The sequence below is a fragment of the Arctopsyche grandis genome, chromosome 3, assembly GCF_051622035.1.
Source record: "Arctopsyche grandis isolate Sample6627 chromosome 3, ASM5162203v2, whole genome shotgun sequence".
In the NCBI taxonomy this organism is placed as follows: domain Eukaryota; kingdom Metazoa; phylum Arthropoda; class Insecta; order Trichoptera; family Hydropsychidae; genus Arctopsyche; species Arctopsyche grandis.
The window spans coordinates 29156296-29175294 of NC_135357.1; the positions used below are offsets into that span (position 1 = coordinate 29156296).

At 33.9% G+C, this 18999-nt stretch overlaps 1 protein-coding gene across 1 annotated transcript in view; it reads right to left on the minus strand.

The window, feature by feature from the left end:
* Positions 1 to 18999, minus strand: part of RyR (Ryanodine receptor) — a 92968-nt gene that overhangs the window by 44569 nt on the left and 29400 nt on the right. Inside the window, exons 3-6 of the mRNA XM_077427612.1 lie at positions 11430 to 11658; positions 2234 to 2383; positions 2100 to 2153; positions 16 to 93 (exon numbers count right to left, since the gene is read on the minus strand). Coding sequence (XP_077283738.1) covers positions 16 to 93; positions 2100 to 2153; positions 2234 to 2383; positions 11430 to 11483 — 336 coding nt within the window. The 5' untranslated portion in view covers positions 11484 to 11658. The remainder of the gene's footprint in view (positions 1 to 15; positions 94 to 2099; positions 2154 to 2233; positions 2384 to 11429; positions 11659 to 18999) is intronic.

Genomic DNA, 18999 nt, shown 5'->3' on the forward strand with positions numbered 1-18999 from the left:
AATAAATATGTATACCATATCGCTGTTATGATGTCGCAAAAGGATAGCATTGCCGTATAAAAGAGTTCTATGGCCAGATCCAGTTCCTTTACCCTGTAGATTAATTTAAAATTATTTTATTTTGTATAAAAGCATTACATAAGTGAAGTTTTAGTTTCAAGTCCGATAAATTAATTAATAAATATACCGAATATTTTTTTGGTCTAAATTTTTTAAGATAACTACATATGTATGTACATAAAAATAATTAATACAGCATACTTTCGTATGCTGTATTAATTTTTTGTTTAAGTTTGTACTAAAAATGATTTCTGTTAAAATAAATAATTGTTACATCATAAAATATGTAGTATTTGTAAACAAAATAATAAATTTATAAAGACCACGCTTTTCTAGTTGCGATAAAAAGCAAAAATAAGTATAAATTACGACCTTAAATAATAAATTAAAATGTCACATAAAGACTTGTATATACAAGATAACTCGGGTTTGAGTCATCGTTATCAAGTTGACTTTGTATAAACGAGCCTTTACGGTGAATATGTGGATTTAATACTTACAATAAAATTTTGAATACAATCATTAGGCTGTAATAGTTTCCAAAAAGATTTTTAACAAAATTAACATAATGAAATTCATGAAAAGCTTTATAAATGTTGAAAAAAAAAAAAACAATTTTGATAACAGTAAAATACACGCTCAAAATCAACGAAAAGAAAATCACGAAACAAAATTATGACTTAAATATGTATAAAAAGTAGAATATTAAAAAGGGATCTATCATAATCTTTCACAATTTTTTAATTCAAAAGAAATATGTATATGTACGTTGTTTTTTTTTATTATAATTAAATATGAATAATTAAAAATGAATCATAATTATGTTCGTAAAACATATTTCATTTGAAAATTCATTTACAAAATGCATTCCTATGAAGTATCGTAAATATTATAGAAGAAAAATCGTTTATGACGAAAAGCTTTCCATTGTATATGGCCATAAGTCGACTTTGGATCTAGTGGGTTAATAATGAAGACATACATATATTTATAATATATCATTTAAAATACAATCAAAGCTGTGTTTTTAGTAATGTTGCACATACATCGATATTAATATGATTAATGAAGTGTAGGCGCTTATACGAAAATGAACATTCATCAACAATATTATACGATTCCCTCATTTCCCAGAAATAAAAGTGTCTTGCGATTTAAAGAAGTACTTTACAGATTGCAACCGTCTCATACAGATGGCTCAGAAGTTAAAAAATAAACCTAAGGAAGAGTTAGGGGTATTTTTATTTTTTATTTTCTTTCAAATGCCATAATTTGTGCAAAGAATAAGCCAAGACAAGTAGCAGTGAAAGTCTTTTGATTGATTCTTTGTAAAAAAAAGCATATCACTTTTCGATAAACAGAAATGCAGATTTTTCTACAGTATGTACTTACAAGATTTTCTTGACCCTGCAAAATAAATTGGTGAAAAATATATTAGTGAAAACAAAAGGAGTTTTCTATATTTAATTGTTGAATATTAATAACAAGTAAACATAATGAAAAGTGCGTGTACAGTACTTAAGTGTCTTATGGTGCTTAGAAAAGTAATTAAATTACTAAGAAATACATATGCAATGGATTAAGTGTCTCCGTCGAAGAAAACAGATATATGCCGCAGATAAAAATGAAATTAATCAAGTTCAAACATCACGAGAACAAAGTAAAATGATTAATAATAAAAAAAAAACAAAAATGAGTGGGCAAATGGGGGGTGGGTATCAAGTGCGACATATTAATAATTGCATATTTACGTTTTTGAAGTGTTTTTATTTAATTTTATAAGCGGACACAGTACAAATGACGTAGGACGACAAACAAATGGAAGATTAGCAAATTCGTCTTATGACCAAAGAGTAAAATCAGTGAAATCATACTAATTGGGTGTTAATCGGCAGATATGTTACATAAAATTTGATCAAATATTATGTATATAGTACGCTGTAAGTTTAAGATAATGGAGTAAATGCTCTATATACTTGTAAAAATCGTATAAAATCTTTGAAAGGTTTTAATTATAAAAATATCATTTATTATTTTACCGTTTCTGATCCGGCAGCTGTAACCAACTCTTGCAGGGCACGCACTGAGAGAGCCTAAAATCATAAACATGTGTTAAAGAATAACTTTCTGCATAGAATTTAAGCTAGAATTTGTCTGATAAACTTTGATTTACCTGTTCGATGACAAAAACACACTGAGATAGATCTGGTGGTACATTTTTGTCGGCGATGTTCTCTAGGAAACAGTGACGGTTGCCAAATCCTTCAGCTGCCAGGCATACACGTTCTCCTGTAGCCGTACACGAAAGACACACCATATCTTCCTGCATTCAAAAAACAAATCAAATTTGTAGCATAATCAAGTTCAAGACGGATAGAATTTTGTTAGTTTACCCGTGACCTATTTTTAAGCTTTCTGTAGAAATGTTTACTGGTGACTCAAACGTTCATTAGAGTTTCTCAGCATTGTTCGTTATTGTGAAATTCGTAGGAAAAATTGCATGCAATGAAGTGATAGGTCCTAAGAACGATAACATATGAAAACTAACAATATGTAAGTGGTTGCATGTCAAGGTTTTACGGTATTGAGTTTGGTATACGGCAAACAGTGTAACTATGCATATTAATTTTACGTTCATTTTGTATGTTCTAATATTTTATTCACAATTTACTTGACTTAACCTAATAAAACAAAAAAATCTTTGATTTGTTTATAAGTTTTGAATTGTTATTGATACTAAACATATTGTTACGTAGGGGTGGGTGGAGGATCCAAGTAAAAGGCCAAAGTCGTGTCACAGCATTTATTGATGATTAAGGAGATACACGCACTGGCAGTGCTCCGTCCAGAATGTCTTGATATCGCCAATTACCATCTTATAAGGGGCAGGTCTCTCAGGGCATCTTTACGTCCGGTTTATTTACCTATTGTACGTACTCGGATATGTATTCCCACGACATTCGGTCCCACGGTACCACGGTATCGGTCACTTCTGAAAAGGGACCAAATAGCGGCCATTGTTTAGCCTACATGCACAGAGTCTAGATATAATCCTTGAAACCAATTATAACGGTCGCACAGTGTCAGGGATGCGCCTCGGCTTAATCCGATTGCACTTAACCGGCGGCTCTTTTTAGTATACGTAACAATATTTTGCTTTATCTACATACATACATATGTATATATCTTCATTAAGTATTGATATATGAATAATGCATTTGTAATTGAGATTTTGAGAGCGGAAGGAATGAAATGATGGTGTAGTTTAATGCACTTAATGAAGTAAAGTGGTAGCCACCAACATGGTCGAATCGACCCAAATGATGGCGACCCAAACTCGATCATGTTGTAGAGCCCCTACAAATATGTATGCAATATCTATCCCTAATCGCATTTTCTGTTTTATAGGAAACATGCGTGTCAATGTATCTTGAGTTTAACTCGAACACCATTAGTTTTTTAACATCCAGTGCTTTGTTTGAGCCGGATTCGGTATCGTAAAATAATTAACCGACTCTTTCTGGTTTTTGCTATTTTCTTTATTTATTACGGTATGTGTCAACTAGTCTCCAATTTTATTGAATACAATGAGCGAAGCCGGGTAAAACCACTAGTTTTTTATAATTTGAAAATCGCTATTATTTTTATTACTAACAATTTCATACGTTGGCAAGAAAAACCAATCTTATCAAAATCATTCAGGTTGGACTCGAAATTTGGATTTGGAGTCGGAGTCGGTAAATTTTGAACCGAATCCACAGCCCTGGTATCATTTGCCTTTTTATCTGAAATATATGCAATTATTGCTATTGAAGTGGGGCCAATTACATGACAAAATTTTGTTTATAATAGATATGAGACAGAGAAATGTTATAATAATAGAAGTGGCTTTAGGCGTTATATTGTTGTCAAGTGGCGATTGTCCACAGACAATCCTAAATAATTTTAGCATCAGTCGTATTTGATGATTGGTGGTCGACGTATGTCCGATAAAAACTTCTCTAGGTAAGTGCAGAGTTGAAAATTGTACAATGCATTCAAAAACACACAATAAACAATATGGGATACATTTTTATAAGTAAATTGATTATTTAAGTAACATATTATTCAATTAACATTGTATATGGAAGTTATCATGAAAGTGTCATGACGACAGCTAGCATTCGACAATAGCATACGCATACGCGGACAATATTGGGTAGTTATGGAAATGGTACGCGTGTTATTGAAACAAGAAATGTAATCGAAAGGGCGCTTCTATTATTATAACATTTCTCTGATATGAGATTATAGAACGCCCCCTACACGTTTGTGATGGCGATTTTATGTCGCGATTCGGCTAGGTCGATAGAGGGCATAAAGGTGACTAATTAAAATGGCAGGAGAGGATCAATTACGACTTTTATTATATGGCAAGCGGAAAGCGAACATAAACGGTTTGAGTGCTGCCAATCTGCAGAAAGGCTTCCAGAAGGCCACCATTAAATTTGGAAAAACAAATAAAATAATACGAATGAAAACAATGTCCAACACGAGTTTATCTTTTTATTATGTATGTACATACATACATAGTTTGCGTATAGTTTTATGTGGGATGGCAGCTTATCAGTAAAGGAGGCGGTCAGTATGCTTTTGCCCAAAAAAATGGGTTCACTTTTGTCAATTTCTATTGTCATTTTTTTTGGTCTCTAGCTTTGTAGGATAATAGTAATTGACAATGGTTAACCCTTTTTCTTGGGAAATGGAAAATCCTCCGCCGAAGACTACTTATCAGTAAATGGGGACCCATTTCGTCATTACTCTCAAGGGAGAGTAACGGGAGACCTTTGAGGGTAATAAATTATAATTGGAAGACGACGTTGTTCTCACAGGGATATCATTTTTATTCTAAGCGATATTTTTCGTCTGAAATACATATGTATTATATATAATACTAGTGGTTTTACCCGGCTTCGCTCGGTATTTGTAATATAAACCACTTAAATATGGCTAATCTAATAGTAAACATTTTATTATATTTATTTGAATAGTTCTATTTTATTTAAATTTATTTGAATGTATTCATTTGTTTTTTTTTATTAAATTTAACGTCACGGATTGTGCGAACCAACGATAGTTACATAGTTACATAGTTACATAAATACAAAGTCTCTTTCGAAATTATATATTAGACTAGTGGTTTTACCCGGCTTCGCTCGGTATTTTTAATATATACCGCTTAAACATGGCTTATATAATAGTTAACATTTTATTAAATTTATTTGAATTGTTTTATTTTATTTGAATATTCATTTGTTTTTTTATTAAATTTAACGTCACGGATTCTACGAACCAAAACTTACATACATACATACATACATACAAAGTTTCTTTAGACATTGTATATTAGATTTGAGGTCACACGTATTAAGTATTACATATAGTAAAATTTCATTACAATTTTTCTAGGAAAAATATTGTCACGTCTTCGGTAATTTGAGGTAAATTTTTTGATTGACATTTTTTATGTGAATTTATTTGTCACCGAATTCTAATTGCCCTATTTAACTGGATACTTTTGATTCTTATAATTTTGTTTGGGTACAATGATCACAATGGTGATGTACATATACTGCCAACGGGAAGTATTCTTCTGAGTCATAAATATAATTTTATTTATTCACAAAAAAATAGACACTTTAGCTGTCAGTCGTCATTTATCAGAATGCTGAAAAGTCTAATTTTAATGGATTTTTTTTATTCTCGAATACATATTAAATATTTATTCATTGTATTTTTAAAGTTTTGATTTGCTTTGGAAACCTTCTGCTACTTTTGCTTATTTTTCCAACTTGAATCACTTGAAAACTTTGCAAATAAAGTTTCCCTTCATTTTTTTTTTTTTTAATTATTTAAAAAAAATAATTATTATCGCTCCTAATGACAGTATATCACTGTCAAAGCAGCATTTTCAACTTTTTCTTTATGTCGTGGGTAGGTAGGCACATCAAAAAAATTAATCGCAAATCTCCTTGTCACGTCCAAGCTTTCACCCTTTTCACTGAAAACTTTCTGAAAGCTATCCCAGAGCAATTTCTCAACTGTCACGCTCTGAATGTCGTTATCATTTTCATTTTACGCATTGTTTTTAACCATTTATCATCTGGATGATTGAAGATATTGCGATTTACAATCTCGAAAGTATAAGAAGAGTTATTTGAGAAGTCTCAATATTCTCCACTGTGTGTGTAACAGTTTATACCGTTTACATCCAAGAGTGCGATCGATCAATCAACTCCTCTTTAGATTATGTGATCTATTTATTGACCTTGTAAATTGAACTTGAACTTTAGAATGCGCACATTGCATGGGCTTACGTAAGTACCTACGTGAAGCAATTTTATATGATGATGCAATGACTTTTATAGAAGTTAAAAAATTAGTTAAATAAATATAATACGAATCGTTGACCTATTTGTATAGTGGAATTCTCCCGAGACTCGAAACAGTCTGGGTTAACCCGAGAGACTCCTCGTATTTATGTGTCTGTTGCTTATCTATTGGACTTGTGCCAAACTCTCGGTTTGCTAATTCAACGGTCTGATCGATATCCATATGCACACCGGTCTGTTGTGATTTTAATGACAATATATGCACTTGAACTATTCAAATACATTACAATCGATACAATATGATTTTATCGCAAGGCAAATCGAGTCATTTCTGTGGCGTTGAACAATAATAACTCTAGCGTCTAACTGATGCTTTTTTCATTCAAACAGGAGTCATTTCAGTAGTTGACTGGTTGACTTAGACCAGACTGTCGAATATTTTGTAGATATCGCTGAAAGATTCGCCACGTGGTGGTCGATCGCGCATGCTGTGGGTGACGATTGGCATCGGCGCAAGTATTCGCCGGGCCGGGAATGCCATCTCAGCTAAACCGAATTATCCTAGGTTTATAATAATGGCTTCACCGAACGTCGTTAATTAGTCAGACCGGTTGACAACAATCCACGTCGATTGACCTCACAATAGGTGACCCAAGTTCCACAATCCTTTTAAAAAGTACCTGATCGGTACTCATCTTGTTTGAGGCGTGACTCCATCCATTAAAACTACATACATACATATGTACTTTACAACTTTAGTTTTTGGGAAACTGTTGAGTAATTTGAGACCTCCTCTCGGTCTTTTGTGGGTGTAATAAACGGGGGAGATGCTCCATTGTTTCATTTGGTTTAAATTATTCCATTGTCGTCGGAACAATGGTGCTCATCGCGCACGAGAATCAATAGTCGACGACCTCTGAACCATGCAAGTTTCAGCTTCAACTTTAATTTTGAAAAACTCCGCGGCACGTACAGTGAAAGGGTGGTTTTAATTACTCTTCCCCTTTTACTCTTTCTACAATTCTCTCAAATAAAATACATCCATATGTATGTATATGCATGGATAATATATACGAATCTTCATAAATATTCAACAATGAATAAAAAATGGTTGCGTTGATTGAGTGATTTCATTAAATAAATAGAGCTAATTGTATTTTAACTATGTTTCACTTGTTCCATGCTAATTTCATTATATTTAGCGCCTTTGGTTGTATGTCGGAAGGGGTTGGGAGGTATAGATGAGCTCAATCTGTGAAAGGTTGGGACTCCGGTGGGAGTAGGGTCCAACAGTAGTATAAGATAAATTCATATAAACAAGATAAAACTTCAGGACTCCGATCCAATCTTGCATAAGGGGATAGAAGAAAAAGAAAAAGAATACAAGAATCGTAAATTGAAGGAGAAATGAATGTTGCAATTACTCTAATTGCTTTACATATGTATAAGTGAATATTGTTTCGATGTAATTAGTAAATTGGCAAGAATTGTCAGTGCAATGTGTGTACAGTGCAACGGTCATTTTTAATATACTGCTACCCGGCTTCGCTCGGTAAATGGAAATTAAATGAAGAGCATGAAAAAAAATCTTCATTTGTTTTTTTATTAAATTGATTTGAATCGAAAAAAATTAATATTATTTAAGGACCGACCAATCACAAACGTCTTTGACCAATCCAGCCAATCTGAAAAGACTTTGACGACAGCCAATCAGACACAAATTACAGACACCGTTACGGTTTTATATATAAGATTGATTAATTTACGCATTATCTATCTGCAATAGGTATATGCAGGGGCGGCTTGTAACTTTAAAATCAGGTGGGGCACGAGGAAGCTAAAGCCCCCCCTACATATGTATATACATATATATTTTTCCAAAAAATCGAACTCAATATATATTTTTAGTATCATTTTATGCAAGGAAAATGCGTTTTTTTTAAATCAAATTATCGACTTCATTCATTATGTGTTATCAAAAAGCAAAAATGTAATCAATAAAAATATTTAATGATGATATTAAAAGATGATATTAAAAGATGACAGAATTGATACTTCAATTCTCCCAAAGAGACCTAAGCGGCCAACTAAAAGTGACCCACTGTGTACGGACATACTCGGCTGACTGTTTACACTCAGACAGTACTACCAGAGTAGTGGGCAAACTGAAGCTGGCGACCAAAGGACCACGCTAGATAAACGACTGCCCCAAATTGAATTACGAACCAGTTCAACTCACCGCGTGGCGAGCTGGATAAAGCTATACATTTATTTCTTGACTCTTGATGAGTCACCAACAATATACCAATTATCTTTTCTATTTATTTAGTTAGTAGAGAGTTGTGAGAGGAAGTACCCCGGTTGCCCTTAAAGACGAGCGGCCCCTGGGTATATTGTATATTGTATAAATAGGTATCTATACTGATCGGCATTTCCCATTCTCTATGTAGTTCAAAAAGTTTCGTCATATCTTGAAGATTTTCTTTAGCCGGAATGAATATCAAAATTTTATTAATTTGGGTTGAAATTTTTTTGCATGTGTATATATATACATACATATATACATACATACATCTACGCAGCCTTATACTAAGGAAAAAGTTCTAGCTCTCACTAATGAGTTTCGCTTACAGTAACCATTTGATTAATTTTGACCGCACTTTGTGGAAGTATTAAAGTATCTAAGATTCAGTAGGTATATATTATTTTTTTGCGTACAATATATATATGTTCATTGAATTATTATTTCACAAAGCTGATCTGATAAAAGCTAGCCTGGTAGTAGAGTTGACATCGCAATGCTTTTAGAAAATATCTGCATTGAGGCCGTCACGATAGAGCGACAGTTAAAACAATGACTACTTATAGAGCTGTCAGTTCATAAAACATAAGGTAAGTTGGACTGAAATGTATTTCTTAAAGTCGTTGCAGTTCTTTTGGCATATACACTGGTGTGCAGAAGAGGGGAGGGGGGCAATAATGCGACGGCCCTGGGCATCAGATCAGGGGGGCATTAAATCAAAGAATGAAATAAGAGTATGGATTTTATGAGCTATATTTGTCTGCAGATATATGTAAATGTGAAGACACTTGAAGTGAATGTTAAAAAAAATTTTGCCTGCATCCATTTAATGTTATTGCTGTACCTACTTAATAATACTTAATTAAAATTTGTGCTTTCATTTCAATATGGGTCTACCTCACGGGACCGAAAGTGAAAAGGTCGAAAAAGCAAATATCGGAAGGCAAAGATCGAAAATCGAAAGATCTTAAGTCGAAAGATCAAAAAAAAGGGTGCATGGTAAACGGTACTATGTATATATACATAATATATATCAGTGGTATGCGGTGAAATTATCTCTCTTTTTGTCGTACAGCCTTGTTTAATGTGCGCGCGCGGGATACGGGAGGAAAAGCCTGTTCCTCTTGTTCCTGTTGTATCCTGCTCGCGCAAATTAAGTGAGGATGTACGACGGAGTGAGAAAGAGTTTTACCGCATGCCACTGATATACATATATACTAACCGTTTTTCATATTTATGCATGATAAACGAATATTTTTGACTTTTTCACGGTCACCCGTATTATACCATATGGAGGATAGGCTTGTACTAAATTGTATCCGATATGACATATGATCACCCTAACTTGTAACTCTTGAAAATCTAATATTTTAATGTTATCATTTAAAACGTTATCGTTTTTTTCTCTAGCTTATACGTGGTAATACATCATGCCCGCCTTTGTTGGAACATTTGTGACTTAATGTACCTAATTATAATGTGGGTGGTGAACATCCTCTTTTGATGGTCGTATCTACTGCCCGCACAGTGCTTTATCGGATGGCTCCTATTCCAAAAGCTATCCGATTTCTTAATGAAATCCTCGCTGCCGAGCCTGAATGTGATATTTTCCACCTCAATGAGTGAAGGTTATCAGATGGTATTTTAACCTATTTGTTTGGTAGCCTGCGCTTATCATTATTTTCATAATTAGTTGTGATTTATGAGAAAATTTTGATATTCTATCTTCCATTTGGGCCTTCCGGGGATATTTTGTATTCACGACTAGTTCTTAAAAATACATATATATTCGAGACATTCCCAATTTTTCTCCTTATATTTATAACTAGTTTTTTTACCCGGCTTCACTCAGTATTTTTAATATAAACAGCTTAAACATGGCGAATCTAATAGTAAATATTCATTTGTGTTTTTTTTATTAATTTTATTTGAATCGAAAAAAAATAATTTAACCAATCGAATCCTCGTCATAGAAACTTTGACTTTTTTCGATTCCCAACCAAAAATATATACTTACATGTATGTACATACACATAATTACATACAAAGTCTCTTTCGAAGTTATATAATAGATTATTGTTATATGTTTTGTGACTGCTTCCATTTTTGTTTGAACTTTTGCTGCTATTGGTTTTTTTATCTGTTGTATTTTATTTCTCTATAATTTATATTTTTTTGTTTTGTTATATTTTTTACCATTAGGAATTCATGTAATGCCACAATGGCCCTAATTTTAAATAAATAAAGCTATTTCAAAACTACCTCCATACTAAACTACAAAATTGTTAAAATATAATGGTTAGCAAAACAGTTTAAATTCTTCCATGAACTATGTATATGTGATTTTGGATTAAAAGTTTTAGAAGATAGTGTTATATGATTGGGATTGGTGAATGTCTGAATTATCGCAAATGTTAATTTTCAATTATCGTATTTGAGTTTCTTTTTATTTAATCATAGTTTATATTTATGTATATTGATGTTTGTTTGAAGAATTGAATTGTAAAAACTAAGTAGGTACTTAAACATTTCTGTAAAAGTATTGTAGGAATGTTTCATGCGATCAATAGCATGCAACTTTTCACAAGAACTCGTAACATTTTTACAATTCTGTTTAAAGTCGAAAGGTCAGAATCCCTCGAACGAATTATGTAAATTAATAAAATTTTATTCGATTAAACAAACAGCAGACTCACCGTTCGTAAGAATGAAACATCATCCTGCTCGGATCCTCCTTCCGCTTCCGCCATCTTCGATGTTTATTTTTAAACTTTTTTTAATTAAAAAAAACACTATTTTACTTAAGACAATATCACTTGCGTTTGACGCCACAAACACAGCACATCGTCACCACAATTTTTTTATTATTTTATTTAATTTTTATTGACGACCTGTCGCAGCCCTGACGCGGCGAACTCCTCCTTTCTGAAACGGAAAAAAAAACATAATTATTTCACTATTTGACGTATATTTTGATGCCTTTTGTGATTTTTTTAGTACGTAATACAACCGCTAATAAACACACATTCGATACCCTTCAGGATAATCCATTATTTTGTACCTAAAATAAACATTAGGTAGCCATGGATTGTTTTTTTTTTAGCCTATAGTCCCATTGTGGTAATTTCCATTAGGCAACAATACATTTTTAAACGATATCGATTGTGTTAAAAGTAAACCTACATTTGTATGTATGTATGTATGTAACACATGTAGGGAGTTGAGTGGATCAACATGTCGCTGGTACGAGGCCTGGGTTTCTAAGGGGGTCATCTCGTTATACATTTTGCATAATGTATTCTGAGGGTGAACATAACGAGGATAACCCATCTTAATTAACATCCTGGTCGCCGAAATGATCAAATATTCAGCGGGGTTTCAACGTCCCAAAAGTTACCACTGCAGAATTCGAAACAACGACACAAATGTAATGCGGATGGATCATCCTTGACTTCTTGCAAAGCTATACTATGTCTACATATATAAGGTGTTTGATTCAACATTTTAAATTCACGAGAGATACTTTTATTTGTTATGCTACCGATCTATGAATGCATTTAGCTACAGGTGCAGTCCACTTTGAGAATGATGGCGATTGAAAGTGTAAGTTTCAGATCAATATGGCCAGAATGTACCAGAGCAGTTCCTTTTCTGCTGCATCTACCTATACATATCTACATACATTTGCAGTGTGATTTAGAAGAAGCTGCAGAGTGAAGGATCGTTCTATGTATTATGTATATGTACTCTACGTTGCAAAACCAATTACTTAAAAAGCAAAATCGCATGTTTGAAGTTGAAATAATAGTTGAAAAGTTTATTTGATATTCAATGTGGTACCACCAATAGATGTGCTATAGCTATAAAAGCTTTTTCAAAATACACTTACATACATTATAATAATGATGTTTACTTAATGCCGGAACTCTTCAAATAGGGGATTAGGCATGGATAAATATATATATTTTTAATTTTTGAATTATAATAATTGGACAGACTTTCATTCATGGCTGTTACGACCTATTTCCTCCTCCATTCAGTGTAATGCTTAGAGGTAGGATAGTCACAGTGCTATCCATTGTTCCATTGTTGCAAATCCTTTGTAAAAAAGGTTCGGCAAACCTTTAACAATGCATTTACAACCTTTGAACAATACGCGGCCCCTTCTGGGTCCGGTGACTAGTAATGCTCTATAAGGTGCAATGCTCACGCTTAGTCAGACAGACACGTGGAGGTGGTCAACCGATACACTCCTCTTAGACGAACTACTCACATCACTAAACAGTTCGGAAGCATAGACACGTGAAAGGAGTCACTCAAGACCCACTCATACACACAACAGTCGTCGGCACGCACCTTATGGAGCAACAAAGGAAAGTGTACTTTTAATTACCAATAAATGTAAAACAAAAAAAGGAGCAAAGTTATCATTCACCACTCTGGATTCCTATCATAATTCTGAACACAAGCCCGAACATGGTCCTTAATACCGGACCCGAAGAATAATCTTGAAGTGATGAGCAGACTTAGGCGGCTAGGATGTTTAACCAACAAAAAATGCTTCACTATTGTCAATTACTATAGTCCTATAAAGCAAGAGAGCAAAATGACAATAGTGAACCATAAAGCATCCTGGCTGCCTAAGTCTGGTGATGAGTATAATTTTTCATTTTTGTCCTAGCCTTTATTAACACTAAAAAATCCGCTATCTACTGTGCTGGACGCACAGAATCCAATTAAAAATGTTTGTTTTAAGCTAAAATAATGCAAAATATGCGAGGCTAATTATTGTAATTATCTGTAAAAATTATTTTATTTAAAATAATTGCAAGAAATGATAAAAAAATAACGGCTGTAGCAAAGCCGTCATTCCAAGGTGGATATCAATTTCCAATGACCACTAAGCGCGGTGTGTATTGAAAGAAAAATATGAATACGTAAATGAGAAGTGATCATATCATAGTTTCAATTCAGCTGAACGGATGTTTGGAAGTCAATCAAGAAAAAGAAAAAAATCAAGAAAGGAAAATACATAGAGCATGACGAATATTTTACGATTGAATTAAGTTGGTTAAAAAATTCGGAATATATGTATGTATGTACATATGTAGGGTGTTTTGGGTTTTGTCTCGCGATATTGGAATCGCCGCGTCATGAAAGCAATCGCTAATCGATCATCGATGGAATTTTTCAGGATTTTCAGTCATTGTTCTCGCACAATAAACTCCATTTCAACGTCGAAGCAACGTTCATTCATCAAATGAGACAGAATTCGTTCGAATTATGGATTCGTTCTTATGATAGTATAAATATTAATGTGAGAGGTAAAAATAGTGTGGGTAATTTGCTTTTTGAAAGTCAATTAGATGAAAAACTAACGTTTTCATTATAAGTTGTAGGTATTGTTATTCAAATCCAAAAAAAAAATCACAATCACCGCCGAAGTTTACTTTATTCTTTGGAAATTTTACTAAATTTAAAATACTATTTAAATTAAGTTTTTATATTATACATATGTATATAATAAATAGCCCTGGCCTAGAAAAATAATTATAAACACTCCCGTTTGCATCAGTAAGATTCTACATACAAAAATTTGAACTGATATTCAAATTTTTAGCCTTTATGTGGCATAACATATGCAATTGACAGTCAAATTGTCATTCAAACTGACAGCCACACACCTTCAACTATACTTGATCCAATCTATGGTATAATGCAAACTTGACGATAGACTTCATGGTGTGTGGCCGGAATTAGGGCGCAGACACACAGAGTGGTACGCGGCATGTGCTTTTTTTTTTTTTAGATTTTAGAGTTTTTGCACATGTAAAAAACGCTAGCACGTCTGATCTATGCCAGGCCAAAACTCGCCCCGAGTGTTTTCTCTGATATATTTTCATAGTATTGATATGGGTTTGACAGTGATTGATAACGGTGATATCCATATTTGAAGAAATGTATGAGAAATTTGTTGAAATAATAAGATTGTACGAATTAACAATGAAATAAGACACGCCCATTCACAGCTGGAATCTACCTAGGCATGCCATGCCGTACAATTCTGGGTGTCTTCGTCTTTAAAGGAATCATTTATCCAATCTTTTGGAACGTATATGTATACATACTTATTAGAGTTAAAAAGTGATATTTGATAAATATTCTGCGAACACGCACTATTTCAAAGCAGAAATCATTCATTTAAAACTTTTCTATTATAGTAGAACCTATTTTTACAAGATTTTTATTATCTTCACTCTGTTAGTTTAATGAAATTCCTGCCCGTCAAAAAATTGTGATCTGATTTTGAAGCATTTCTACTCTTAAGGTCGCATTGCTATCTTACCGACATACGGGGCTAGCTAACATTTAAGTAAGCTAATAGCTAATTAAACATGAAGCTAGAGGAGTTTAACCATAAATGAACTCATTAAAATTTACATCGGAATATTATGTCACATCTGAGTGATGCCAGCTCGCGTTCCATACGCTTCTTTCTATCACCCCTTTACAACTCCAAGCAACTTTTTTCCAATCCCATTTTCTTGTGAAGTTACATACATACACATGCTCATTTGTACGCGCTGGGTGAGCGTGCGGGGATGGAATGAGGGGAAATGCGGGGGGTGGAGTGACGCCCCTAGTCAAAACCCGCAACGTATAATTTGAAAGCCTTCGACTTCGAGATTATTTGATATCACGTATTGAATATAATACAAACATGTATTTTCATAATATGTATGACTTCATTGATATGTGCATGATACAGTTAAATACTCCGAATATGTATGACGTCATATAATATAGCTATAGGAAAACGGCTGTGACTTTATGAGTAAAGATTTTCATACTTCAAAGGAAAATTTTCGTACACGTGTATTGCAGATTTGCTTTGAAGAGATAATAGTCGAACAATAGCAATATGTGTATGTAGGTCTATTTTGTCTTCTAAAATGAGAAAATAAGAAGTTATTATTGTGTTGATGACTTATAGTCTACAGATGAAGAGATTTTTCTGTCGAAGAAATCATTTCGCAAAAAAACTGTTATCTAATTAAATTTTGAAATCAAAAGGAATAAATAGAACGCAGTTTTTACATATATACATATATCTATGTAAAAACAGCGTTCTATTCTTTTTGATCTCAAAATATAATTAAATAACAATATATCATATATACCAGGAAGGTCTGACAGGTAGACCCCAATGCGCCTTCCTAGACAATTAATTACAAACATTGCACCATTTTTTTATTAAATAAATTACTGTATTTCGAGAAACTGAAGAACACGAAATTAACAATTAATTAATTAATCCATTGAGACATCTATGGATTTATACTTGTATATACATTTTTTATATATCTACTATATATAAAAATCAATGTTTATCTGTCTGTTTTTTTGTCAAGTATGCATTCCTATACCATTCAACTGATTGCGATGGAACTTACACGAGTTATTGTGTGTATGCCCGCGGTGGTTTCTGTAAAAGAATCGCTCAAAAACGGGAACGGGAACGGTAAAACAGGAATGAGTGGCATTGCAATTGCGTTGTTAGGGTAAAATAACAAACAATTGAATAATTTCAAATGTGTTCGCCGCCTGCGTTTTCCCGCTGTTAAACGCTGGATAAGTCAGATTACCACGACTTTAACTCGGGAACGGGAAAAACGGGAACGGAAATTGCATGCATTATTGTGGCATTGCAACGTATACCGGGTTCAGCTAGTTGTACACAAAACGAATTCAGATATTTGTGACAGCAGGTAGGATGATTTTTGCCAATTTGAGGAACCGTTTCAACGAAAATCACATACATTGACAAACTCTGATAAGAAACGATCGACTTGGAGTCATAAATATCCAAGTTTAACCAGCAGCATTAACGATTAGCACGGGATCGAAACCGGAACCTCTCGGTGCTAGATATAAGCCATATTGCTGGCTTAACAATAGTTTTACGATTGATCGTAATTCAACTAAAGCATCTGGTCCATTTTGTAATTATATTTTGAACCCGTTACTAACGGCCTATTATTATTTTATTATTTTTATTTTACATATATACCAGGAAGGCCTTACAGGTAAATCCCAATGCGCCTTCCTGGCCAATTACAAATACAAATGCAGCATTTTTATTACAAGTCGTTGAATTGCGAGACACTGAAAAAACTCGCAAATTAACGAGACATCTATGAATTGTACATAAATTTTTATTGTACATCAATCAAATTTCAAATAATGGTGACATAGTAGGTAGGAAGGATTTTTAGCCAAATTTTTTTCCGGGAACCGTTTCAACAATGAAATCAGAGAAAATTGGCAAACTCTGATAGGAAACGATCAACCTGGAGTCACAAGTCCAGGTCTGACCAACAGCATACTCTGAAAAATTCATTTTCATTCAGGGATTGAACCCGGCACCTTCTTGACGGTAAGCAGAAGCTTAACGTCCGAGCTATGCTGCTGGCTTAATTGATAGTTTATTATGATAGTTTATCGCGACAATAAATACTTACAAATAGTCCAACCTACATATTGCTCGATGGATTATAACGTTATTTAGAAACAAATAAGGTACACCATTAGAAGGGAAATGAGATCGAAATATATTTTTATACATATAAATGAACATCCCCAAGACTGTGTTATTAATTAAATCTGATTTATTTATCGAACTGATAACAATTCCAAGAAAATATGTGAGTATAATCCCGAATGTAGTCTTCGAAGAGAGAGAGAGCTGATATCGATTCCCCAAATTCCACACACACACCAAATAACAAAACACACACACATATAATACTGGACGTATTTTTATTGTATGTGCGAGATTTTTTTTGTCAGAATCGGATTCAACACACAATTAATCATGGAATAAAAGAGTGTAAACATCGTCCGAGTTACAGCCGTACATGGCCGCCGTTTCGGCCGTTTCGTTTTGTTTCGCCGATGCAAAATGGCGCGACCGCTCATTTCTCTTGGCCATAAAACGCTGCGGCACGACCTCAGTGCAAACACAACATTACTGAAAATTTGTTAATTTAACAAAGCACCCTCCCGCATACCCTTAACCAGGACGCGACGAATAATAATTCAACGTACTTACGTAAAAAAATAAAAGTTGGAAAAGAATAAAGGGAATATTCGAAAAGTCACTTTTACGAGTCACAAGACGTGCCGATTATTTTACTGAAACATGAAAACGTTTTCCAAGGGTATACTTACGAGATTTATATCTGAAAGGCAATGCCAAGCTGTCACGAACGCGTTCAACAGGTACTCGAGCAATATCTACGAGATTCGCATCAATCAACCTTTTCGTTACTATTATTTGGAAGGCGAAGCGTGTCGCTTTTTTCTCTCGTTGAAAAATTGACCGGAAATTTCCGAAATTTGCCGTGTCACACATTTCTAGACTTTTTGTTGTGTTTTTACGAGCAATTAATCCTTGAACTCTTGCGATAGTTCACACGCGATCGTTTACGATTATTGCGTTTCCATGCTTAGTTTGTATGCCTAGAAGGCTTGCCACAATACGAATGCCTTTTCTGGAGTCTGAAAGCACATCTTTATAGCTTAGATTACGTTACATAATCCATAACCAGCAGAATAGATTAGTGGTTAGCATACAATGCTTTAAACAAAGTGGTCACGGGTTCAAGTCCCACTGCTTTCTGATGGCCAGACTTAGGCCGATCGTTTTCTATCAGAGTTCGCCAATTTATCTTATTTTCATTTAAATGGATCCAACGAATTGGCAATATTACCCATTTTCTTGCAAATCTCGAAATTCGCTGAAGGGTCTACCTCACGGGACCGAAAGTGAAACGCCCGAAAACGCAAATATCGGAAGGCAAAGATCGAAAATCGAAAGATCTTAAGTCGAAAGATTAAAAAAGGATCTCTCCCCCCGTCGTACATACTCACTTAATTTGCGCGAGCAGGATACAACAGGAACAAGAAGAACAGGCTTTTCCTCCCGTATTCTGCGCGCGCACATTAAACAAGGCTGTATGACTAAAAGAGAGATAATTTCATCGCATGCCACTCATATATATTATATATACATAGTACCGTTTACCATGCACCCTTTTTTTTTATCTTTCGACTTAATATCTTTCGATTTTCGATCTTTGCCTTCCGATATTTGCGTTTTCGGGCGTTTCACTTTCGGTTCCACGAGGGAGACCGGTATTTACTTTGTATAATACTAATGATACTCGTATAAAATGTACAATGTTTCTTGCCAGGAGGGTGCAT